This window comes from Heliangelus exortis, chromosome 16, assembly GCF_036169615.1.
Source record: "Heliangelus exortis chromosome 16, bHelExo1.hap1, whole genome shotgun sequence".
In the NCBI taxonomy this organism is placed as follows: Eukaryota; Metazoa; Chordata; class Aves; order Apodiformes; family Trochilidae; genus Heliangelus; species Heliangelus exortis.
In genome coordinates, this window is record NC_092437.1 from 9,404,272 (window position 1) to 9,431,576 (window position 27,305).

The 27,305-nt window shown below is 43.8% G+C and overlaps 1 protein-coding gene across 1 annotated transcript in view; it reads left to right on the top strand.

Moving 5' to 3' along the window:
• The window catches only part of KCNB1 (potassium voltage-gated channel subfamily B member 1), a 123,820-nt gene extending 108,563 nt beyond the window's left edge, over window positions 1-15,257 (top strand). The window contains exon 3 of the mRNA XM_071759521.1: window positions 4,903-15,257. Coding sequence (XP_071615622.1) covers window positions 4,903-6,924 — 2,022 coding nt within the window. The 3' untranslated portion in view covers window positions 6,925-15,257. The remainder of the gene's footprint in view (window positions 1-4,902) is intronic.
• Window positions 15,258-27,305: the final 12,048 nt, after the last annotated feature.

Consider the following 27,305-nt stretch of genomic DNA (forward strand, 5'->3'; position numbering starts at 1 on the left):
TGTACAGCTGCCATGAGCAGGAGACATTATTTCTGCACAGAATGAAGCAAGGAGGAGATGAAGAAACTCTCCGTCTGTTTGTGCACTGGGAAGCACGTGGGATTTCTCTCAAAATACCCCGTGCTCTCTGTGTCTCAGGGCCCGGGGAGACAGAGACTGGCACAGGCATGGCAGGATGGAGCTGGACAGTCTGACTCCAAGTGTATTGTTTGCTTGGGGAAGTAGGGGAGCTGCGGGAAAAATCCCTCAGTAAACAGAGCATATGAATGAAACCTGGTCCTGATGCCAAGTTTATTCTGCAGGCCTTGATGGAGCTAAAAAAGCACATTAGGCAAAACCATTATTGAACTTCTTGATTACATAACATTTTCTTCATCATATTTCCAAGAATATTGAATCTATATTCAAACACCCTCCTACTCTCTCCCACATACACCACCCCTTCTCCTTGCTATATCAGCTTCATTACTGAGTCTGAAGACAGAAAAAGTGTAGGGCATGTTGCCATGGGCAGAGAAATCTCGGAGACTCACACAGGTTCCAGAGCTATCTATGGGATTTGGACAGCCAATTATCATTATTTTTAATGGCCTTGAAAGACTCCAGTCTTATGCCTTCACCTTAGTGAGGGTCTTTAGCAGTGCAAAGAACAGATAATTAAGCAATAAATATCAACAAACCTAAATCTTGGGTTAGTCCCTGCTGCCTGAAAATTACCCAGCTTTGTGCTGCTTTAGGGGTTGGGGGGGTTTCACAGCTTTGCTGCCCACAAACTGCTGCTGCCACGAGCTCAAGAGAGAGATGGGAAATTTCTGAGCAAATTTCTCCTCCCTTTGGGGGAGCCCTTTTCCCCCCAGGATGATCAAGGCCTTGCCAACACAAAGGAGGAGTCCCTTGGGCCCCTCTCTCCCAGCAAGCAGGATCAGGCTGCAAGCAAGTGGAGATCTCCTGAAAGCTGTGTGGTCAAGGCTGACTCCTTAGTTTTTGAGGAGATTTTGGAAGAGGTGGGGATTAATGGCTCACAAGCACAGCACATCCATCCTGCCTCAGGAAGCAGCAGTTGCACACACACTGCCTGCACTCACCCACATCATCAGCTTGCTTGTCTCATTTGCATGGATAATAACCAACGTGGATATACAATCATGCAAATCGCTGGGATGCAACTGCTTTAAATTCATTCAAAACCTTGCCCTGCCTGTCCTTGGGTTATTCAGCTTTCACAAAGGAATCACAGCACTAATCCAGAGATTCACCCAGTAAGAATCCTTGGGAAACAGTCAGTTTAGTGGAGGAGAAGGTTTTGGTTTTTTCTGGAATTCTGCCCATACGTACTGTGACTTTTACTATAAGCCAGTGCTGTCACTAGAAGCCTGCCCAGGACCTTCTGCATGTCACCTGGAAAAGCACCTCATGGGGAATTTCACAATTTTTGGTACGTTGCTACAGGTGAAGAGCACCTCATTCCTTGAGCTTTTTCAACCTCAGCTCTTTGATTGCCAATCCAGATGTTTTCACCAGCACAAGGACATGTTGCATGCTTTTAAGGAATCATGAAAACTGAGCTCCAAGGGGAGGCCATCTCCCCATTCTTGCTTTCATTTCAAGCAGCAGGTAGCAAGGTTTGGGTCAGTGTCCTGGAGCAGGGTCAAGGGACACTGTTTGCCAGGGACCACTTGACTCTGCAACCAGAACTTCATTCACTGCAAAGGGATCATTCCTGCTCAAGTCCAACTTTGTCTCGTGGCTTTTCTCATTAATGAGACAGACAGATGGTGACTGCTGTAATCTGAAATCCCAAACTGGAAATTCACTGGGACAGAGCCCTGTGTCACAGAATGCAGAGTTAATGCCTGATGGCAGCAGCTGGATCCAGTTTTCTGTGGACAACTGCTCCTTGAGTGGGTTTTGTTCCATGGTGGCTGGACAAGGAATGCTTTAGAGCAGGAGAAGGATCCTCTAAACCCTACTGGAAATATTTCATCTCCCAGCTTTTTTGTACTTCCTACTGAAAATTGCTTTGAATACCTGAGGACAGTCAATTTACATTTACAAGTTTTTCTTTGCCTGACAAGATTCCCAAAGATGTATGATTGCAGTAGATCAATAAGGGGAAAAAAATCTGCATCTTAGGAGCACAGGTGACATCTTGCTACTACTTGTGGGAGAAATGATAAATGTGTCTCTCTGTTTATTGCTTAGCTCCATGGCTGAATCTGCTAAACCAAAACCAAATTTTACCCTCAGATCTTCCAGTTATCAAAATTATGTTCATCTGCATCACCTTGATCTTCAAAGCAGGAAGGTATATCAAAGAAAACAGCAAGTTTGACACCAATTATTGTTGCTAGATGCACTGAATAAAGATGGAGTGTTAATATTTACAGTGGAAGTGAAGGAGATAGAACACCCTGGGTACACCTAAGTCCACAAATAAGCCCTTCTGTGTATAGTGGGCAGAGGTAAACCAAGCAAAAAAATATTGAAATTACCATTGCAAACATCCCGAACACCTTCAGATATGTTGGGTTGTAAAGAAAGAAATGATAGCAAAAGCACTAAAGGAACCTTCTGGGAAAGAAAATCAGGCTCCATACTTCCCAGGGGTTTTACCTGGCCTTCAGGAGATGGTCTTTTGAAACAACCAACCAGAAGTAGTCAGCATCTGAATTTCTCCCCACTTCATCACAAGACCCTTGACTTACATTGTATTCTCTTGAATGTGAAGCCATCAGTCTGAGAATTTTTCCCTGCATGCCTCTCCACTTCTGAAGAGGTTCCCATGGTTCTTTCTACTTTTTCGCAGCCCACAGCTTCTTGGGTTATTGACCTGAGAAGTCTCTCAACAAGGCAAAACCCTCCTTTTGCACAAGTTGTGGGGTTGTTGGCATTTCGGCAGCAAGTTTCTGGAAGGGAATCACAGCAAAAGGTTCACTAGCAGCACCGTGAGGATGCACAGCACAGCTAACAACAAATTCTTTTAGGCAACCTGTTTAGAAAGAAAAGGAATCTTCCCAGCATTATTCCTGGCAATAATTTAGTGACTGAAAGTGAGATTATTCTGAAATTCCCAGCACCAGAGCATTGCACAGGAGCTATTTACAATGTTCATTTCTTCCATTTAATCCAATTTAGCCAGTGAAACCAGAGTGTTTAATGGAACTAATTTTTGTTTCTAGCCAAATCTCATTCTTCAGATCAAATTACTAGGTCTGCAGTGTCATGTACAAATCAAAGTTCTATAGTGCATTTTAGTGAGTTAAAAGGTAAATTGTTTTATTACATTGAATTGGAAGGCATTATCTTAACAGCAAGTGGATCTTAAAACACTTGCTGAAATCAGAGTTTCAGACTTGAAACTTTTGCCTTAAAGTTGGATTTTTTTTGGAGGTATATGGACTTTTCTCCTAAAGCCATAGCTTAAGCTTGCTATATGAATTTCATTCAAGTGAAGCTTCCAGCCTTTGTAGACCATTTCTGGCTTTCAACTTTGGAGAAGAGATGAGGCTCTTGTTGAGAAGATCACAGTGTTTCTGAAACACTTGCAATCTGCATGTTTCTGCAGCAGCAAGGCCTAAAATCTCATGATATGGGCAAGGAAGGAGTGTGTCAGATTTGCAATTCATGACACAGAACTCTTGTCATATGTTTTATAATTCATTGCTTAATATTGTGTATCCAGTCATCACACACATACGTTGCACTTGATTTCTCTCTGCTTTTCTACCAAGCAGAGAAAAACAAGCATAAGGGACCTGCTTACACTGAAATGAATACATAGAACATTAGTCACACATACGTGTGTTTTGAAATCATTGCTGTATTCTGGCAGTAACCTAAGAAACTAGATATAATCCCATCCAATTAACAAAGGAGAGGAAGAAATCACTAGGAGAAAAAAATCCAGCTCCTCTAATTGTCTGTCAGCTCCAAAACCTTCCTAAAATGACTTTATAATTAGGGAAAAGTGTATAGTATGGTCTTAATGTCTATAGAAAACAGGTATGGAAGGACAGTCTGCCTACACCACCTGAAAGCTGCAAAGTCACTGATCCAGCACTTCACACTTTCCAGCTCTGCATACAATTGGTGGCCCAGGATCTGATGAGATTTATGTAGGTTTTCAGAGAGGCTGCTCTTCCCATGGCACTCTCTAGCCCAAAACCTGGTTTCTGACTGTGTATGGGTTCTCCAGTGGTTCGACAAGCTCTACTTTGGCTGTCTCCATGTTGTGCAGTTTGCTTTTTCTCCTGGTTGTGATAAGGAGCTAGGATGGCCACTTGCAAAGTAGCTCAGAGCTCAAAATGTTTTAGAAAGCTTGGTAAAGTTTTCATGTATTTCACAACCGTCAAGTATCAAATTAGAGATGAGTCATTAAAGAAGAGTTATTACTTGTACCCTTAGATGTAGTAGAATTGCACACACGTCTCTGTAATTAGCCACAGACACCCAAAATTACAGATGTAACCATGCATTAAATGGAGGATATTGCTCTGATAGAATCTTGCATTCACAATTGCATTCCTTCTTGCTTAGATTTCAGAGTCTGTTGTCCAGATGGGCTTTGTTGGGCACCTAATTAGTAGTTAATCAAAAGCTCCTGCTGTGAAGTGCTTCACAGCCCTCCTGGCATCCTGGCTGCTTGGTACTTGTGTCTTCACTACACAGAGACAAATGCAGAGGAGCTGGAGTAGATGCTTTATCTCCTTCAAGCATCTGACATAGCTGAAGCATCTTTCAAAATAAGATGAGCTCAGGATGCATTGGTTATCTGACTTTGGTGTACTAAGAGCAAAATTAATCTTGAAATGTGCAAGTGGAAATCCAGCCTCACTTAAACAGCGATGAGAGATAACGTAATGTACTCTGAGATGAACTCACTCTTTTCTCTTTCCTTTCCAGATTCTGGCAATCATTTCCATCATGTTTATTGTACTATCTACAATTGCCTTGTCCCTTAACACACTTCCTGAACTACAAGGCGTGGATGAATTTGGGCAGACCACAGATAACCCCCAGCTTGCCCACGTGGAAGCGGTGTGCATTGCCTGGTTTACAATGGAATACCTCTTGCGGTTCCTGTCCTCACCTAAGAAGTGGAAGTTTTTCAAAGGCCCGCTGAACGCTATCGATTTGCTCGCTATCTTACCCTACTATGTCACCATCTTCCTCACAGAATCCAATAAAAGTGTACTTCAGTTCCAAAATGTACGACGGGTGGTCCAAATATTTCGGATTATGAGGATACTCCGGATTCTAAAGCTCGCCCGGCACTCAACTGGTTTACAGTCCTTGGGGTTTACGCTGAGGAGGAGTTACAATGAGCTTGGATTACTCATCTTGTTTTTGGCCATGGGCATTATGATCTTTTCCAGTTTAGTGTTTTTTGCAGAAAAGGATGAGGATGATACAAAATTCAAGAGCATCCCAGCTTCTTTCTGGTGGGCAACAATCACCATGACGACGGTAGGCTATGGAGATATATACCCCAAAACACTTTTAGGTAAAATAGTAGGAGGACTGTGTTGCATTGCTGGAGTGCTGGTGATCGCTCTTCCCATCCCAATTATTGTCAATAATTTCTCTGAGTTCTACAAAGAACAGAAGAGGCAGGAGAAAGCCATTAAGCGCAGGGAAGCTCTTGAGAGAGCAAAGAGGAATGGCAGCATTGTCTCCATGAACATGAAGGATGCGTTTGCCCGTAGTATAGAACTTATGGACATCGTGGTTGAAAAGAATGGGGAAAATATATCCAAAAAGGATAAAGTTCAGGACAATCATTTATCTCCCAGTAAATGGAAATGGACCAAGAGAACACTCTCTGAAACTAGCTCTAGTAAATCTTTTGAAACTAAGGAACAAGGATCTCCAGAAAAAGCCAGGTCATCTTCAAGTCCCCAGCACCTGAACGTCCAACAGCTAGAGGACATGTACAACAAAATGGCAAAGACTCAGTCCCAGCCAAACCTTAATACTAAAGATTCGAGTCAACCTGGAAAGCAAAAGGAAGAGCTAGAAATGGAAACCCTTCCCGGCCCTATGGTGCCCTTGCTGACGACTCGCACTGATGGGATCATTGACATGAGGAGCATGTCCAGCATTGACAGCTTCATCAGCTGTGCAGCAGAGTTCCCTGACACTGGGAGGTTTTCCCACAGCCCTCTTGCTACCCTTCCCTGCAAAGGCAGCATCAATGTGATTCAGGAGCAGAGCAGGCATGAGGGGAGCAGTTCCAGATTTGTGGAAATGATCCCAAGCTCTGAAGGCAGCCAGCGTTCAGCTTTTTTCATAGAAAGTCCCAAAAGCTCCATAAAGACCAGTAACCCTTTAAAACTAAGATCTCTGAAAGTCAACTTCATGGAAGAGGACACCAGCACATTAGTACCAGCATCCAATGTACTGAGAATATACACAGACCCTCACAAGAGCCGGGGAGCTGCTGCTGCTGCCACAGATGCTTCCTTACTCTCTGACAGATCTCTTATGAGTCCAGAACCCTCAATCTACACAACAGCAAGTGCAAGAACACCTCCAAAGTCACCAGAGACACAGACAGCCATAGCTTTCAACTTCCATGATGCTGGTATAAACAAATATATAGATGCTGACACTGATGATGAAGGTCAGCTGCTTTATGATTCAAGTCCACCCAGAAATGTGAGTCCCAAGTACAATGTTACAAACAGTGGTTATCTAAAGCAAAGAGACAATGTTTATAGAACAGAGAAGAACCATCTAGAAGCTGCTGCTTTACCCACCTCCCCTAAGCTGATAGGACAAAACTGCATTTACTCTATGGAAGGTATCACTGGAAGAACCCAGGTCAATCAGGAGACTGTCAGACTAGAAAATCACATTTCTCCAGAAGTCCATGTATTACCAGGCAGTGGAGGACGTGGTAGCACACATGATCAAAGCATCTGAGATGGGCTCCAAAAAAAAAAAACTTACTGAAAGTTTAAAGGAATGTCTTTACAGTCAACACAAAACCAAGAGCTTCTGCATGGCATGAACTTGGCTGAAATAAGCCACCTGTTTCTAAGAGTCTGGGGGAGGTCCAGTGTGGGTTTGTGAAAATGTCCTGCTCTGAAACAACTCTAAAGACGTTGCCCACATTGGTCAAAAATAAGGATTGCAAATCATGATCACACATTGATCTCCTTTCATGTTGTTCAGTGAAGCCAATGTGACCAAATATCCATCCATTCCCCTTGAATGCTAAGAGCTCCTTTTGGAAATATTAACATATGATTTGCATTAGTTCCATAAAGGATGCCAAGGCAGCCAGATTTGAACTCTGGAATAAATTGCTGGGGTTGATATAAAGCTATCAAAAACACAATGTTCACTGCTTCAGGGCAGCTGTTCCCCATCTGCAGCTGATGGATATTATGTCTAAAGGTAACAGGGAACACTCGCAATATTGGGAAATCCAAGGGAAAACCATTTCAAACAAATACCCGCCTAGAGAACCAATTATTAAAATGCTCTGTGTGTGTTTAACAATACGATATCCTGTAGGACCTGACGTTTTCCTTTGAAATATCAGCAGGGTGAGTTGCACCACTTGTATCTAATTCCAAACACCCCCTAGGACATAGTGAAACTTTGCACTTACCCTCTGCTAACAATCGGTACCTGCCCCAGGGCCCTCCGGGGACCCGCAGCCCACGCTGGGAAGGTGTGGAGGAGCCATGCAGAAGCTCCGGAGGCATCACAGACCCCTGCCCAGTACCGGGGAACCCAGGGCTGGAAGGAGAGCTCGGCTCTCACCCTACCCCTGGGCAGCAGGGCGGTGCTGGCTGCCCTGCCCCGCGGGGACGGCGTGCGGGATGCTCCTGCGGGACGCGCCGGGGACACCGGGACAGCTCCCGGGCTTCCCCTTCCCGCCGGCTCCAGGCGTTGGGCAAAGTCCCGGCCTTGGCACGGGAGAGGAACCGGTCGGTCTGAAGCTTTTTTGCGCCCCAGCGGCACGGTGAAAGATATGCAAGCGTTACATAAAATATGCAAAAAGAGGGATTCGTTAGCGACCCGGCCCGGGCCTGGCTGGGCTCTCTCTCGCCAGGAGGTCAGGCAGGAGCGGCTCCTGCGGAGCTGCCGTGCAAAGCAGCTGAGAGAGACAGGAACATCAGGCCTGATGTTTTAATAACATCCAGTCATTTTTAAACGAAACAAGAAAAAAAAAAATAAAAAAAGAAAAAAAAAAAAAAAGGAAAAAAAAAAAAAAGAAAACGAAAAAAGAAAGTAATGAAAAGAAAAAAAAAGATTTGATCATTTTAAGTGAACAGAACTAGCAGCCACCAGCCTAGGATTTTAAAATATTATTGTTTCAATAAAGTAATGTCAAATTGTGTAGGAAATAATTTGTCTTTGGTTTTTAATCTTGGGTCGGGGGGGAAGCACTTTACGTTGAATTTCTGTTGTCGTTGCAATGCTGGAGTAGGTTAGCAGAGTGTAACAATCAAGCACTTTAACTGAGCACTATTTTAATTTGTGCCTCCTGTCGTGACTGTGATTTGTTACACACCTGTAGCAAGTCACAACCTGTCCTGTGATAACTGTGCTGGTAATCTTTTCTGTTGTTCTCTGTTTCTATTGTAAAACTCAACTGTAAATAACTCCGTCAATGAGCATTTCCTGACCTATTTCTGAGTTCCTGCCGGGGCATGTAACCATCTGCATGCAGCCAGGCCAGGGATGTGCTGAGGTGCAGGAGCAGAGGCTCATGGGCAGGAGAAGACCCCGAGCTGCTCAAATTCGCTGTGTTTTGTTCCTTCCTATTGTAAAAAAAAAACAAAAACGTACAAAACAAGCCGTTGGTTAGTCCTGAATGTAAATGTCTGTCCGTCCGAGCTGTGCAGTACTTCTGTCTGTAATCCGTAATAGTGAATGCAGCATGTACGGACAAAAGCAATAAGCACATAAATGTTTTAGGAACTATTATGGGTTACGATGATAGCTTTGTTAGGTCTCTCCTTGGCACAAAACTGTACACTCGTTGGAGCTAACTCTGCTCTGCTCAGCCGGCCTGTCCCCAGGAGGTGGGACGAGCCCCAGGCCCCCTGCTCAGAAGTCACCCTTGTGTCCCAACAAGGCCCTGGGCAAGGCACGAGTAAGACCTGAGCCACCAACTCAGGGACCAGCCCTCTGGCAGCCAGCGAGCCCTGGTGTCCTGCAGAGTGAGGTGGGAGGTGTTTGAGAGGGGCTGAAGGCACCTCTGAGTGCCAAAGGTCCTCTCCAGTGTGGGTGCAGGGCCAGTCCCCTGGGGTTCATAAGTTTTTGCTCAGCCTTTGCCCAGCCAAAACCACCTGAGCAGGCTCCCTGCCTGGTGAAGGACTGTAGGATTTGGCCATAGTAAATACAAGTGTACTTAGAGGAACCAATGTATTGCTGAGATGCTAGTTAAGATTGAGTCGTCATGAAGCAGTGAAGTGACTTTCCAGCAGATAAGCTTTAAACACTGATTTATTCCGTGGCTTTCGAGGCCATAAAGCGGCAATGAGAAATCCTAAAGAGAACAGTCTTAACATAATCTCTGTTTCAGTGATCATTCATGTCTGCCATCAGCACAAATGTAAAAAAAAAAAGAAGAAAAATCAGGGAAAATTTTTTTGATAAAGTAAGTAATAGTGATTTCCAAGTTAAATATTTTTAGAGCTGATGCTTTCACGTGGAAAAAAAAGTCATATTTTACATATCACGAAAGTGAACGTATTTAAATATAGCCATATAGTGTAGTATTTACCACACTCTCATCCAAATTGATGTATTTGGTTTATAGATGGCACTGACAAAAATATATAGATCAACAATTCTATCATTTTTTTTAACTGATAATCAACTGGTGCAACTCTCCTTGTAACCAAAGGCCCTCTGTCTGCCTTGTGTGATCACTCATGACACACACCTCGTACCATCTATTTAGTCCTACCTTTAAAGTAGCATTTTATTGAGTCACTTTTGAAAGCCAGATTCAAAAGTATCGTTAAAAAAAAAATCTACCTTTTAAGTCTGAATAGCCAAAGTCCTATAGATTTCTTATAGAAAGCAAATAATTTAAAATTAAGCATATAATATGCTTGAGGAGTATTTCTTTCTTATTTGTGTATGACAATGTAGCTCTCATTTTGTGCCCAGTTAAAAAAGAAGTATGTTTAATTTATTTTAATGAAATAAAGTCTGAATATGAAGTCTGTATCTATATATGTGTGTGTGTGCATAATACACATATATATAATGTAAGCACTGGGAAATCTACTCTAACATAAAGATATGGTAGACTAAATCTGTACTCATTACAAAAGGAAAGGCAGTGCTTTAAAAACATAATGTTCAACCAAATCCTACAGAGACTAGAAAGGCAACTTCATTTTATGGTTTGCTACATGCTTCCCAAAGCTCATTACAGTTGGGGAAAATATGCAATATCTCCTGCATCAAGCTAAAGCTTGCTTTAACCACTGATATTTGGCATCCAGGTCTGCAAATTTCCTGTGCATCATTTATCAGGCAAGCTGACAGCATTCTACCTGCTGCTGCAGAAGACATCACAGCTGAAAGGACTGTGTATAGGTGATGTCTGCACTTGCTTGCATCTTACACCATCAACATTGTTTTTAATACGTCTATATAAGTGTATATAATATATATATGTGGAAGGAATGGGTGCAGTTTTCTTAACCAGGAGGCAAAGACCCTTTGAGTTTTAGTCCTGAAACGAGGAAAGCAGCAGTCACATTGCAGTAGATTTCTCAGTGCCTTTTCTCAGAAACTTCACCTAAGCACACTTACAGCAAACAAAACAAAAAAACCTGAAACAAAGCGGTTTCCTGTGAAATCCACATTTTTCTGAAAGGTTCAGGAGTCAATAAAGGTAGAAGAGGGGAAAAAAAACCGAAAAAGATGACCTGCAGAACGCACATCCCCTTCCTGACCATGCCATGTGTCCAATGCCAGGGAATATCCCTCTGCACCTCACGCAGAAACTCATCCCAGGCGCTCGGTTTCTTTGGAACTATGGCTGTGATAAACTGTAGCCTTTTCTTCCCTTGCAGCTAATAAGATACACATTTCTAGGGAAAACAGTATTCTCTTCTGTAAAATTGTAATGTATTGTTAATATTTGTACCTATTGTATATTCATGTATTGACAGAATGATGGCTGGTACAGTTTATAGTAAATAACAAGGGTATTTAAAACTCACTGCAAAGCCAAGTTCTCTCTCTGCCAGTCAGCTCCACATAACATGATCTCCAGTAGTTTTTAAGGCCTCATTTTAAAGTGAATAGTAGAATTTCTGAATAACATAGCCAAGCAATGGAGACCAAGTGGCACTGATGCCCCCTGAGCGAGATGGGGAGAGAGGCTCCCCTGGCAACTCCAAATTAGCTCCAGCTTCTTCATGTTTGGTCAGTCACTTCTGCTTATGGTAATCAGGCTGAACAAGTATTACTCTAGGTTCCTCTAGGATCACCCACCTGGGGAGAATAAGGCTTTAAATAGTTCTTGAATAAAGTACAGATGTTCTAGTTACCTCTGTACCTCCTGTTTGCCATTGTGTTGGCTTTATAAGTATCTGATGTATGGAAAAGTCATGTGACTTTCATGCATTCCAGAGTAGTCTATTTTTCTGTTCAGATTTTAAAAAAAAATTATATATATATAAAAATATAAATATATCTGTATTTTTAGCAAATTTATAATAGGGCAATCAAGTCAGATTTCTTCTTTTTGTATTACAGAATAATATATTAGATGCTTTCTTGGTGTTCATTTACATAGCTGACCCCCTAACCTTTTTGTTGTCATTATTTTCTTTTGTTCTGAAAAATACCCACAACATCCCTCCTGGAAGTGTGTCTACGAAAGGTCTCTGAGTTTGTCTGATGTTGTCGAGTTTTTGTATTTTCTTGTTTGTGGTACTTAAAAATAACCAGGGACTGGCTATGGAAACTGAGATGTTCCTTCTGAGACACACAGTGGGACAGCCTCTGCCCTTGGCTGTGGCACTGTAAATGTCAGTGCCTGCCACTGGCTCCAGTGCTGGCCACAGCCTGGACTTCAATGTTCTTCCAGATTTATGTCAATTAAGCTGACAGCAAAAAGAAGAGACAGGATTTGAATCTGACTGTCCTAATAATTGTGATGAAATCAAGATAAGCATCAAAATTTAGGCTTTTATTTCAAGGCAGTGACCTGACGATGCTCATGCAAAGCTCCCACTTTTGAGGGAGTTTTTCCTGGGTTAAAACAGAAGGATCAGGACTTTAATTTCCCACCGAGTTTTGGTATTTCTATTTGCAGTCCCAGACAAAATCAGAAAACGAGAAAAAATTGTGGGGGTGGGGGTGGTGAATAAACAGAATGTACACATTCAGAAAGGGACCGGATTTTGATTTGGATATGGTAAAGTCCATCCATGTACCTGCTTACTTAATGATCTTCCTTGCTCCTTTATAGCTGTACTGTCACATAAACTGAATAAAAAGTCCATGAGATAAATGTGCTTTCTGAAGGTATCCCATGGCCTGTTAAAGTTTAGCACGACAAAGAGCTTTGGACCAGCTCTGTAGCTCTGCACAAACATTTCCTTCTCAGTCCACCCAGCAGCCTGGTCAGTGACCATGTGTGTTCCAAAGATGGAGTTTTGGTCCCATTTCCTTTTGTTGCTTGTGTGATTATCTCATATGCCCACCACACCAGCCAATATACTCAAAACAGAATTAAATCAGGAAAATGTGTCTCAGAGAGTCCAGATACCACCCGAATGAACCGAATAACCAGCACACACTCTTGGTGTGATCATGTCTCAGCAAGACCCATTTACAGATGAAGGTATGAAATCTGGGTGGGATTTTTCCCTTTTTGAAAGTATTAAATGCAATAGCCTGCAGCATCCATCATCAACGATCACAAAACCCCTTCAGAAGGCACCTTTCATATCAGTAAGTTTGAGCACAGTCAAGAGAAGCTTCTAGTCAGACCAGTCTTAAGCCTGCAGCCACAGTCAGGCCTCCTGCCCCACCACAGAAACCCCCCAAATACCAAACAGCCCTTCAAAGAAGAGAGATTTCTCTTCCAGCATGAATTTCTCACCCTGTCCTGATCAGATTCAGGCTCTTGCACTGAAAATTCCTTTTGGTCAGACAAAGCAAACCTTGGGAAAACTGAATGTCTGCATTCAGGATCTGTATCCCTTTTGCTGCTGGTGTTACCTGAGCCACAAATAAGTGTCCTTTGACACCACTGGTAGGGTGCCACAAGTGTTCATAGCTGTAAATATTACTCAGAATTTTGCTTTGCTTGATTCTGGATTCATCGCACAAGTTTTCAGTCTAGAGGCTTAGAAAAGACAGCTTCATTTTGCTTTTGAACTAGAAGTACTTTTATTGAGATTCTGTAGGCCTGAACAGTGATAAATCTGCAACATTTTTGAAGGGGTCTTCTCAAGATTGTAGCAACACTACCTTCAAAAAATAATAATCAGGCTGAGCTCGATACAAAGATCCACCTAAACTAAAGCCTTGTGGAAGCCAGAGAGCCAGATTTGCATGAAATGCCAAGTCCTTTGCTGCTGTAAGTAAAAGCCCATTGAGGTCAGTGGAGCTGTGCCCCATTTAACCCAGTAAAGAGTTTGGGCCCATATCTCTAACAGCTAATGGAGACCTAAAAAACTCTGTATGATGTCATGGGTGGAGGGGTCTGTCCAGCAGACACCTAGGGTGAGGTAATGAGAAACAAAACAAGGTCCCTGAAAGCCTGGGAAAGGAGGGAATCCTTCAGGCAAGAGGATGATAATCACATCATCCCAACCTTGACTGAACAGCCCTCTGTGTCACCTCCCTTTGTGGGCCCAGTGGCTCCAGTGGTGTCCCAGACCCACAGGTGACCATCCCTACAGCAGGACCACAAGCTCAGCCATATGGGTCAACACCCTCAGCCCTTGGTCCAGGATGGTACTGATGCTGGGGGGCCACAGGTTACCTTTGATCACATGGCAACCTCTGGTCCTATTGATAATCTATAATTAAAACCATTTTAAGATCTGTCAGTCCTTCTCTACTCTCCATACTGCATTTAGGAGCTCTGCCCATTATGCCTTCTCTTCCCATTATGTTTCACTGCCTCCAAATACCATCAGCCACACATTGGCTCATGAAGCCACTGGGATTTATTTTATTTCTATCGGTTTTGTTGGCTTGTAGCAAAGCCAAAGAACATTTTTTTTTTTCTCCCTTTCTTTCTGTTTTTTAGTGGTAGGTGCAGACAACTACTTTCAAATGAAGTATTCCCCACTGGTGTGTTGGGGGAGTGGGGGGGAGCAGCATCTCTGTGTTACTTTGAAGCCATGATACTGCAATCAGAAAGGCCAGAGCCACAGCTACCAACCAAACTTGCTTTCCAACTAGATTAGCATTAAGAAAACACATCCCCCAACTTACTGCAGCAGAATCCTGCTTTCTGCTCAGGCCAGTGAAGCAGTTCCTGAATGGGGAGAAAACCCCGAGGGACACACGAGTGCAAGTGCTGTTTGATACCAACTCCCTGCCCGTGGGAGGATGCTGGGGTGAGCTGTTGCTGTGCTGCACATCAGGGCTGCTCAGCATCTCGTGGGCTGGGGGAGCAGCCTCAGGTCTTCCTTCTCCTAAAGCATAGGATGGCTGCTGGGCCTGCAGAGCAGCCCATAAGCTTCCCAGTGATACCTCCAAAGGGAGTGCTGAGCATCCGTGGTCACCGAGGGATACAAAAGCAGGGGAGTTCCCTTTAAAGAAAAATGTGATACTTAACAACAAATAAAAACTGAAAAATAATGTAAGTTTCCTTACAATTGGAAAAATTTTAAGTTTCCAACTTACAATTCCTGTAAGTTGGGTTCTATTGGCTCCACCCCAGGGGCAAGGTGGCAGCAGGTGTTTTCTCCCCATTTAAGCAATGTTTCAATACTCTGGCATTTTGGGGTGATTACAGCAACATTAGCCATATACTAGTGTACTTAGAGTCTTACATTTTTTGTAACTTTGATTTAGTCATTCTTTGTTGAAGTTTATTGATCTCTCCAGTTGTTTCCGTAAATAAATTATCAAAAAATTTAAAAAAAAAATCAGTGTCTTTATATGCATGTAGTAGTATGAAACTGTGATCAATGTGTGACATTCAAAAACTGTACTGTCTTGTAAAATATGTCCAAATGTCTAAGGATTTTAAAGCAATGGTCCCTTACTACAGACATAAATAAAAAGGTATGGATAAAACCAAAGCCTTTATCTGCTCTGTTTCATGGTCATATGTACTGGCCAAAAGCATAACCACCATCAGCTGGTGCTGAGCTTCTGCTTTAGCTCATTGCAGTTGACAGCAGGTTTCAACATGTGTTATTTACTCAGGGATGAGGCCATGATTCAGGAAAGCAGTGCCAAGCTTGTCACCTCCTGCTAGAAGGCTGAAGCACTGAATCCATCACCTCCCACCAAACCCCCGGGGGGTTACCCAGCCAGCTCACACCTCCCAGCCCCTAGGTCCAGGGATGTCCCTGTCCCAGCCAGTGTAGGGGGAACCCCCAGCCTGCCCACTGTGCAGCTGCAGAACCAGGCACAGATGGGAGAACACTTGAGGTTTGGAGCTTTGGGGGTGAATATCAGACCAACAGGCTGCTTGTGCTGCTGCTGGAGGCAAACACTTGGGGCTCTCTGCTGGAGCTGCTGGGGGTTTCTTCCCCCCTGGATGAAGCAGTGGGGTGGTTAAACAATGCAAGCCATTAGAGCAAAGGTAATCTAAACTGCTGAGGAATATTTTCTTTCTGCTGATTGCAGCAGAAATTTTTTTATCCTGAAATGCGGTTTCTGAAAGAGTCGTCAAAGCTTTAATCTGAACCCCCTGATTTTTGGAATCTTCAATTATAGCCATTTCAAAATGTAAAAAGAACAACTAAGCACACATTTCCACCCAAACTGACTGCTGTCTGGTTCCATGGGCCCTGCACCCTCACAGAGTTACTGCACATGCAAATCAAATTTAAAAAGACTGAGTGCACAGTCTTAGACCTTACATTACACATCCACCACATTTGCAAATGGAAACAAGAAAGATGATTGCACAAGTGGACAGATCTCAGTCCTGTGTGTTTTGTTTCTGCCTTTACTTCTGCTCTTTTTCAGTTTAGAAAGATCTTTCCAAGAAAAATCTAAATGATCAGCTGAGTGTTTAATAACAGAGAGTGACAGTGACATTTGGAGTTCTTCTTTAGGCTAAACTCACCACCTTTTTGTTTCTTTCTTTGTTACACGCCATCCTCTAAACCACCTACAAAACCACCATGCCTTGTTTCCCGAACCAGACCAAGCTGATGTTCAGGTGTCCACCTCACACTGAGCCAGATTACAGCCAAGAGACCCAAAGTTTCACCAAACAAAATCATCTGGCAAGAGAGCACAGAGCCTGAGCCTGCTGCAGGGCACTGTGCAGTGCTTGACATCCTGCCACCCAACACAAATGTTCAATATGTGCAAGGGAACAATCGGGCAGGTGTGTGCCCTGCTGAGTCTGGCCATGGGCACTTTATTGTCTTACTTTGAATTCTTTTGCTATAAACCCCAGTGGAGTTTTCCCAGAGGTTAAGCTGAGCTGGAATTTGGGCTGCTGAAGGCTCAGGTGTTGCAGAATGGCCTCGCCCCTGGAGCTGTCACTGCCTTCACCAGGGATGTTTCTGCTCCCATGGAATGTCAAGTCACAGAATATCAAGTCACAGAAAGCAAGGAGGACGTTTAAGAATTTCAACACAGATGAACATGAGGGAAAAATATATTGAAAATGTGAAGCTTGTAATTGCAGAAGAGTCAGTCAATTTAAATAATATCCAAGTTTTTTGTATAACTCTGCTTATAAAATATGGATTAGATTTTTCCATACTGCTTCTTACTACTTACTTTCCTTCCTTCCTACTTTCCATAAGGAAACTGAGCTACTGAGAGATGCAACAACATTATAACTCAGCAAGCAAGAGCATTTAGAGGTAACTTTGCCCTAGAGTATCATCTGCACCCACCCAGGCAGAAGCTGACTAATGTGTCACAGCAAGGAAAGTTTTTGGTTTCTGGTTAGAAACACAAGCACTGAGGAGTAACCTTAGCTTTGGGAAAGAAGAGCAAATTTGTACAACATTGCATCATATACTTTAATCCTTATATAATTTAACAGTGAATCCATGTCTCTGATCTAAAGGTAGCTTTATGTTCTGCTATACTCAGTGCCATTTTTATGATGTTGGCAGACATGTTGTTAACAATAATTGAAGCTAAAATACACTGGTCAATGTGCTGAACAGAAAAAAATAATGTAGAATGCTGTTTTCATGTCTTGATAATTAGCCTTAAAATGAACTGCAAAGCCATGCAGCTTCTAGCACTCTACTAACCAGTGGAGAGGCCAACACTAGGAGACACTCAGATGAAGAATGAGCCAGGCATGAGAAAGCATAAATTTAAATTATTTAACAAAAATCCATTCTCATAGATGTCCATGGTCTAGTTTTACTCGGTTTTAAAATCACCTTTACAGGCAGAACTAATAGCCAGATGATACAATAAATTGGAGACATTGTATTCTGAACATAAGAGAACATAAGCAAAGACAAAAAAAGCCTTAAAAAATTAAGACCTTGAAGAGTCTGCAGGCTCAGATACCTACAGCTCTACACAAGTGTGCACCCACCTCCCAAGCCTCTGGCATCCCCCAGGGCTTGTGCTGCTGGTCCTTAGGTCCCAAGTGCTGCCCTGGCCCATCCACTGGGCAGGTTCTGCCTTCAAGGTGACAGTGGCTCCCCAGCCCCAGCCCAGCTCTGTGCTGCCCACTGCACTAAGGGGAATGTCTGGATGTCCCAGGAGCTCCAAATGGTTTAAACACTAAATAGCAAATAAATGGAAGAGCAAATCACAGTACAAGACAAAGAATTAATAAATCGGAAAGTGTTGCAGTATCTAGACCCAAACTCCTAAATACAAGGTCCTGGCAAATGATCTGGCCATAGCTCTAACTCTGTTTCCTTCTGTTTGGGTTTTTTTTATCATCAGTCATTAAAAGCCACAAGGCTGTTAGAAGACAGATATTAAGTGCTCTGTAATACAACACAAAAAATTGACCACTTTCTGAAGGTCTAATTGATGAGAATTGGTGGGTTTTCTCTATATATTTGTTTTTCACCTCAGTAATATTGGTTTCCAACAACATTTTCTAGCAAACATATATTTTTGAGGCATTTCAGTATGGAGTAGGATGGCTGAACAGAAAAAGCAGACCACCAGCTGCTCCACTGGGAACCCAGCAAAGAGGAACAGTTGATTTCCTATTAATATAAATGAGCTTCTTAGCTGGGCTGACTTTAGACTGAGCTCAGCAGTTCAGGGCCTCTATTCCAGGAAATACAGAATTCATATAACAAAAATAAAGAGAAAATGAAGAAAGGATTTTGCAAGTGCTTGTTTCCCAACTGAATGCTTTTGGACTGCTGTTGTCAGGGTGGATGAATGGAAGCTGAGATTGGACACTGCTGACTGGATCAGAGAAGTTTTTATAAATGTACAAGGACACCAGGCACCACGTCCTGTGCTGCAGGTTTCATTTATGCTTGGATCATTAATAGTTTGTGCCACTGATACTCCCATCAAGTTCCAGAACAAACTCAAACAGCATTTCATGCACTTTGTTTAAAACCAAAAGCTTAAGGATGGGCAGGAATTTCTACCAGTGTTGCTGTTAAGAGCTTCTAGGATGACTTGATGGCCTTAGCATAATAGTGAGGCCTGAGAATGCCTGAGCTCTGGTCCTATATTTAACTCTGCCCTTTTGTTCCTGAGAACCCTTCAATGGGGAGAAAACACGGATCTATTTCACAGGAGTCATTTAGTAGCATTAGTTAGGATCTGAGTGCATCCAATAAGATAATTAAAAGTACAGTACCAGATAGGAATATAGTTACGTGGAAAAAAGGACTCACAGTGAGGAAGAATAAACAAAGAATACATTAGTTTTGTTATCTCTCCAGTTACTCAGGAATTATTTTTCTGGTCTTATTCCTTACCCTTTTTGTCATTGAATGAAACCAGAACTTTCTCACTCTTTTTTTTGTTCCATCTCTCTTTCTCATCCAGAACATGCACCCCATTCCTTCAAGACTCCTTGCCCTCCTATAAATAGTGTGCTGCAGGACACACTGTGCAGAACACCTGCAAAGCAACCCCAGTGCTGGCTGCAGAGCTGTATGGAAAGCAAAGATTGCTTTGACAGCAAGTCAGGAGTGGGAAGGGTGGGAAGCCCCAGCCCAGCACCCATCCCTTCAGCTGCTCCTCCCCATGGCAGGGCTGGGGCAGCCAAAGCCACAAGGCATGAACCACACAGGAACAAATACACAGCTCAGACATCTTCTGAAATTCAAGGTCTGTATTTTGTGAGTTAAATATCACCCAGGTGCACAACAGGGTAGAGGTGGGGTGAGGTGCTTTTTGCCCCCTCTGAATCCATAGAGCTGCCCGAGAGCCTCTGTTCAGCACAGTTTCCCTTCCACAGTCCCTATCCCAGCTGGTTCCGAGTCCAGCATCCCCCAGGTGCTTGCTGAGAATATGCAAAGAGCTTTCTTGGACCTTTTTTACAGCCTCTGCCCTCTGACAGACCCTGCATTGGCTGGGAGGAGCATTGTCCTGCAGCATGGGGGGGGCTTCCCCTGGCAGGAGCCTCTCCAGCCCAGCCACCCTGCCACACTTGTCACCCCAGCCCTGGCTCTGCTCACCCCACCCCAGCCCACACCAGAGGCTGTGAATCCCACAGCACCAGCACAGCCACCTCTCCAGGCTGCTCAGGGACAAATTCCATCCCCCACACCAGAGATTTTATAGCAACCAAGGCAGAGCAGGCTGCCTGACTTCAGCTGGTGCTAAAGCTTACTGCTGCCAAAAATGAACTTCTGAATGGCCAAAACAGGGGTGTGAGTGACCCCAAAGGTACCAGGTGTTTATGCCAGGAAGGGATGGGGGTATTCCCAGGGTGGGATTACAGACGACAAACTCCCAGGATGCTGTGTTAAATATTAAGCATCTGTATAGGAGGAGGAACCTAAGAAAAACCTGCATTGGAATAACAATCTCCCATTCTGAATGTATTAAGTCCATCTCCCCTATTGTATCTCCATTATTTGCTCTCCCTTCAGAGAAGAATCTCTCAAAATCTTTGTAAAAGCATTTCCCAATAAAATTCTCTGCTTGAGACAAGAATGTTCTCACCCATGAGTGAAAAAGCTGGGTGCCTCTTTTCCTGGCTGTTATTCAAGATCCATATCCCTACCACAAACCATGCTGGGACTTCTAATTGGGTTTTCCTCCCACTGTAACTCCCTCTACCATCTGTTTCTCTTTTTCTCTGGGATGACACATCCCTCAGGCACTGAGTGGTGCCACTGGGATGCCAACCCAAGCCTGGAGACTCAGATGGAGCAGCACCTTCCCCATGGCCACAGTGGTCACCAACCTCAGCTCCAGGTGTGATGTGGGACCCTGAACCCCCACCTTCCCACCTGAGGGCAGGGAGGGGATCACACACAGGTGGATTCCTGTATTCCAGACCACATTCCTGACTGGGTTTTACCACCATCTTAGCCACAGGGTTTCTTTGAAGAAAGAATCCCCAGCGTCTATGAAGTCCAGCACAAAATTTGCACTGCTCTCAGCTGGGCTGAGGTCCCACTCTGAGTTTTTAAGTAGCAGCAGAGCTGTTTCACCTGTGACACGACTGATTTTTCTGCTTAGTTTGAAATCATCACTGCCCTTGCAGCAACGAGAAACTCCCCACACCCCCAGAACTATCACAGGGCTCTGAAGCCTCTCTGCTGAGATAATTGCTTGCCCCAGGCTTCAATGGGATCCAGCCACTGTTTTCCACTGCTGCATCTAAGGAGATTACTAAACTGTTGGAAACATGGCTGCTTCTTCTGGCCTCTTTCCAGACCTCCAGTCATGTTAGAGTTGAGCTACTGCAAATGAAAATACATTAGAATTTTAAATCAGCACATAAACGATGCTTGCTCATTGGGAAACTTGAAGTTAATGTTGCTTGCAGCTATTACTAATGTTTTCAGAAATAATTCATTAGCTGCAAAAGTCTTCTTTCATGTCTCAGGAGATGAAATGAAAAATGAGTGATTTTACTTTTCTTGTTAATTCCTTCTTTTCAGTCTCCTCTTGCATCCCTGGCTCTTTCCAGGCTGTAAAGTCCATACTTGAAGTCTTTAAGACAGAGACCATGGAGACATATTTCAGATTTCCTCTCTGCACTTCAGCTCCTCTGCTTTGGATCCCAGAAGAAAAACACCACACATGATGGAACAACAGAGGGAGAGGAGAGTTTTTTAGATTTTCTTTCAAAGACCAATAGTTGAAGTCAAGTCTTACTGGTTACTGAACCAAAATGTGTTTGTTCTACCTCATAATGCCTGAGGAATGTGAAACTAAATTTCTTGCTATTTCAGGGCTCTGAAGATCTTTCTGAAAGCTTGAAGAGCACCAAAGAGCTCTGTACTGGACTAACTCTGCCCCTGCCCAGGCTGCTCTGCAAGCCTGGATGAGCCTCCCTCTTTCTGCAGCAGGGACACAGCTGCCTAAAGCCATCCCTGCCCGAGCAAGAGAGGGAAAACAACACTGTGTCCAACCGGGGGGGAAAGTTCAAGTCTTCACCCAGCTGTCTCTCTCACACACATCTCAGCTCCACTGACAAATTCAGGGAACACGCTTTTTCCCAGAACACAGAGTTGCTTTAACATCTAAGCAAAACAAGACCAAGGTGTGAGCGATTTTCTTCTTGTCCTGGAGAACATGGCTCAGCTCCAGCAAACACAATAAAATCATGTGCTGCTGGTGTCCTCACCAGAGCTCCATCGCAGGGCAAGGATGCACCAAGGGAAGCAGATCAGCAAAGACAAAGAGCCTGTGCTCCTTTGGTGGTGCCCACCCATGTCCAAGTTCCCCCAACATTTGGGCTGCCTGTTCCACCTGAGCTCCTTGCACCGTTTCATGCTCCTGTTTGTCCCTCCAGACGTGGCTGCTGTGTCAGGTGGCCTCTGGAAGGGAACTCATTTTTTTCTCCTTAGAGGTTTGACACTGAAATTAGATTGGGTTCAGTTGCTGGGACATTACTGCCTGTGCTAATAGCCAAAATTGCTTTCAAAGATAGACTGCAGTGTTTTGAATTTGGAGAAAGATTTCTGTCCCTTTTAATTACATTTTCTGTCCGTAATGAGACAATTATAAGCGTTTCAATAGGTCCCAGTCACCAGCCTTCCTCTGCATGAGAGCACAGGAGAAAAAGGCAGCCCCACCTCCCTCCTTCTCTTTCCCCTCCCACCCACCCACTAATTTCTCTGAGCAGTTCACAACTGTGCTGTGTACATTCATCTCCTTTCTGGCAGAGATCCTAGCAGCACTTAGATTGCCCAAAGCATCCTCATGCAGCCATTGCACTACTCCAGCTGTTGCAATCCAGGACCAAATTCCTGTTCCAGTGACCCACAGAGGGCAGCACATGTGTAAAAAACAATCACACCCCACCTGCTCACTCCTCTTTTTCATTTAAATTATATGTGTTTACCAATCAGGAGTATTTAAATCAAGTATTTCATTCATATGTGTAGAGAGAAAGAGAATATTGTCTCAGAAGTAAAATACCAGAGGGGTATAACACAGGGGCTGCCACGCTGGACCAGCACCAGGCTGGATGCTCTGGGGGGCTGCTCCCAAGGGTCAGCAGCTTCAGCCCTAGAAATGTAATTAGGAAATGAACTGTCAGATCAGACTTCTGCTATATATCATCTGAGCACTGGAGGGCTGATTCCATCCAGCTAAAAATACTTTCATCTCTTGAAATCCAAGACTTTTAGTGTTAAGCAGCATCAAATGTTATTATTGTAAGACTGCATAGCACTGCAAATAAATACTGCCTTAGCATGCCAGTGTAATGAAGTACAAAGCCCTGGTCAAGTATGGATGTTTATTTAAGGCAATATAAAAATATTGCCATGAATCCAGGGTTCTTGTACAGGGTTCTTTCTCCACTGAGATACCCCGAGGATTAGGGTACCTGGCTTTGTGATGCCAAGAGACTGGGGAACAAAGAGCTGGGATTCCTGGACACAATGAATTCCCAACCAAGTTGGAGAGCTCAACTGATCTTCAAACCAAAATAATGTCCTTTACATTTCTCTTTTTGTATAGATTAAAAATTAAGTCTGAAAACATTTGCTAGGATTCAGAGCTCCCCATCTACGGCTCTGGCACAATGACAGAAACCAGATATTAAATGGGTTCCATCGAAGACCCCAAGGGGTGGGGCCTCAACAGTTGTGCAAAACTCTCAACACCACCCTGTCCTTGGAGAAAATTCCCTGTGAGCCAGCTAGATCCAGGATTTACCATGTACCCCCTTAAATATGAACCATTGTTACCTGATCACAGGTGATCTTCCCGGTACTTCCCTGCCTCAGCCGTGCTGTTTTGACATACTAGTTCAAGAGCTGTCACTTTAATTATGAGTGGTGATGCAAAAAAAACCAGCAGTAGCAGCAACAACAACAAAAAATTACAAACCCTCAACTCACAGAACCAGAGCTTTAATGAGATTAGTGGAGATGATGAGAGGAGATTGCACACTGTGCACCTATGCGGGAAGAAATGAGCAGGCTGCCTGCACCCAGAGCATCTTGCTGAGGACTCTGAGCCCTTCAGATTTCCATAAAAATGGTCAAGTTTACAACCCCCCTTTGACAGCTGAGAAGATGAAATGAAAAAGAGGTGCAGAAGGCAGGAGTTGAACAAGAAATTGGGATCCAGGTCTCTGCTGTGCTCCAGCTCACAGCACTTGTGAGACATCACAGTGCTGAGACTGATATCAAATTAGTGACATTTCCAGATAAGGCACCTGGTAGCAATAATCCAGATTTGCTACTCAAACTTTTTTGGGGGAGGAGCTGTTCTTTTCAAAATAAAAGAACATGAAACACAGCTTCTTACATGAAACACAGTTTCCATTTCCATTTATTCTTCAAATTTCCTTCAAGTTGTTCATGCTTGTACTTAAGAAAGTCTTCACACACACCAAAACCACTCTATCTGTGTAACACCTTTGAAGCTGACCCAAGACTGGATTTAGCAGAAAAATAAAAACATTATCACCAACCTTTCTCACTTAAAAACCAAAACAAAACAGAAAACCCTCCAAGGAAGTCTATCCAATTCTCCTTCCGAAGAAACAACAACAACAAAAAAACCAAACAAAAAAACCCCAAAAGCCAAACAAACAAAACCACCAACAAAAACCACAAAACTCAAACCTGTGAGAAACAGAAGTGCTCTGCTCCCTCAGCAAAGCTCTGGGTTTTCTCAGTTCACCTCTTGGTAGCCACCACTTGTTTTTTGATTGTGTGAACTGGTTGGGGGAAAAATACCAAGTTCCCTCGCAGCACCAAGGCTGTGATGGGAGAACTCAGTGACAGGATTTCAACTTTTGGATAAATTCTGAGACAATTTATAACTCAGATCTCATATTCTCCCAATTCTATTTACTAAAGCAATAAGAAATTGTACTCCCCATGGCACCCTGGGCATATTATTATACTATGTAATTTCCTTCTGCAAAAACCCAATTAACTGTACATGTCTGTACCCATTCTGCCAACTGTATCATTTTATAACTTTGGAACAGCAGCACAAACTGCCAGAGAGTTATCAGTAAGAACCGTGCTGCAATAATTAATAGATGCAAAGATTAAAAAAAAGCAGCAAAATAGGCACACAAATTAACACAGTCAGTTATAACATAGCTATCTGCAGGGCCAGGATCTTGTGTAAAATGAATTTCCTTATGAAGCTTCACTATTCCCCCCCTTGACAGAGGTCAAGGAGGAGACTGAACACGAGCGGATTTGAGAGCTGGTTTTGATCTCCTCTGTGTTCAAAGGACAGAGATCTGAAAGCAAGTGGGTGGGTGGGTGGGTGGGTGGGTGGGTGTGACACAAAAATGAAGCCACACACGCCCTGTGAGCCCAGGTTGGGTGGGTAGGTGTTCATGACTGTACATTGGTAGGGCCACCACTCACAAGGAGCAGTAACAGCCCTGGGTAGCACTTGCATTTGAAGAAAAAGAAAAGAAAAGAAAAGCCCATCCACATCATAAACAAATTAAAATCATCCTGAAACACCAATACTGTGATAGAAGCCATAAGACATACAGAGGCAGCTGGGCAGGGACAGACTGGGAAATGCCCTAAACCACCAGCCCATCACCCAGGTTCTTGTGCAGCCTTTCCAGTCCCCAGGCAGCATCTCCAAAGCACAGCAATCTATCTGCTGGATCCTTCTTCTGTCAAGTTCACTACTGACTTCCAGGCCAGCTTCCATTCATGGTATGAGACGTACAGAGTGAATTCTGCCCACTGCTTCATGGATTTAGAGCAATATAAATTTTGAACTATCACTGGCAAATAGAGACCACTTAAATTCAAAAGTGAACAAGCTGGGACTTTACCTCTGGCCACTCAGGAAGGGAATCTGCCTCAACTGCTGAGCTGCCACCAGTCAGGCTGTATGCATGGGAGACGCTGCCACAGACAGACCTGAAAACTGGAAATAGGTAAAGATCTATTGGATTATTAAATCAAAGTAACAAAGCAGGTGTGAGCATTGCTTCACAGGACACAAAACTGCTCTGCCTCCGTGTTCTCCAGAGAAAATGCTCATATAAGGAAGCAGCGTCCATGGGTAATGAGGATGCAGTGATGCACAGGGGGCACTGCAAGGGCTGGCAGGGTCAGTGTGTGTACTTGCTGCTCTGTTCAGACGTCTGCTGCCTGAAGTCAAGAGCTTAAACAGTTTTTGGAAGCTGAGATGTTTATGTTCACCAGGTCCTGCAGTTCACACTCCATTCTTCTGCAGCAGAAGGTGGAAATTCTGCAGATTCTTTTCCATGGCTTTTTTTTTCCTGCCTTTTTCTTATCAAGCTGTGTCTCCCATGGTGGTAGCCTGCCCCTGTCAGGGCAGAGGAGGGGTTTCACACATCTCTCCCAGCAGCCAGGCAGCAATAAATACAACAGGAAGAAATCATGTCTTACATCAGAAGTGTTAATATTTCACAGAGCCATGCTGGTAGTAAGCTTACAACTATAAAGGGTCATGTTTAGCAGAGAAGACTGTGACTCCCAGCTGATAATAATTTCATTTTTATGGGAACCTGTTCCTGCATAAGGCACTGATATCCCCCCTCGCCCCCCCCCAGTGCCCATAGTGCTTTCCCTTTCTCACATCACAGCTCCTTTCCCATTTGTTTAGTGGAAAATGAGGCAGCCTTAAGCTGCTCTTACCTCCCTGCACACAAGCCCTGGGTGCTGGCTGTGCTCCGGGGGCTCATGGGCTTATTTCTTCTGGGGCTGCCTGGCAGTCCTCAGAACACGCTGTAACTAAGACTTTCCAGCCTAGCCAGGGTAATAAACAGTGGTGCTTTTCTTGGAAATATTTTAAGCTTTTTTTTCACTTGCCTTAGGATGATGAATGACTTAGGACTCTGTTCCCAAACTGGGCAGATGACATCAGGAATCAGCACACAGAGAAGCTCAGCACATGAACCCAAGCACCTGTCAGGATTCACCCCAAACACACAAAGTGAGGGGGGGGGAAAGCCAGGCAGAACACAAGCTCTGTGGCTGTGGGATTTCATTACTACATGTGATCAGCTCTCTCCACTGGTGATTACAGACTGCTGAGCTCAGGCAATGCCCCAGCAAGGAGCTGAGGGGGAGAGGTGGGTGAGGCAACTCACATTGTGCCTGAGCATCATTTGTGAAACCGCTCACTCATTTATCCCCTTGAATTGAAATCACACCCTAAGCCACCATCTTTGTTAAAGCATTTCCTTTGTTAAAGCATAAAGATCTGCTGCCATATTGCATCCAGCTGCTAGAGAGTGTTAAAATGGAGACTGGAAAAATAACAGCATCCTGTTATCATATGGGAAAAACCCAGTTTCTCCAGCTAGTAACCTTCTAACACAATTGCAGATGCTCTCCTGCATCCCACAATTCACCCCAGCAACCAGGATGATGCTTCAGGGGAGCACACCACAGATACAGACACACTCACACTTGGAAAGGGAAGATGTCCAGTTGCACTCTGGGGACTCAGACAGAAGAGATTTGCAGTCCCAGTTACACAGAACACTTTTTGTAAGGGAATGCATTTCACCTGGGTTGAGAATTGAGGAGCCAGAGTGTTCAAAAAAAGGA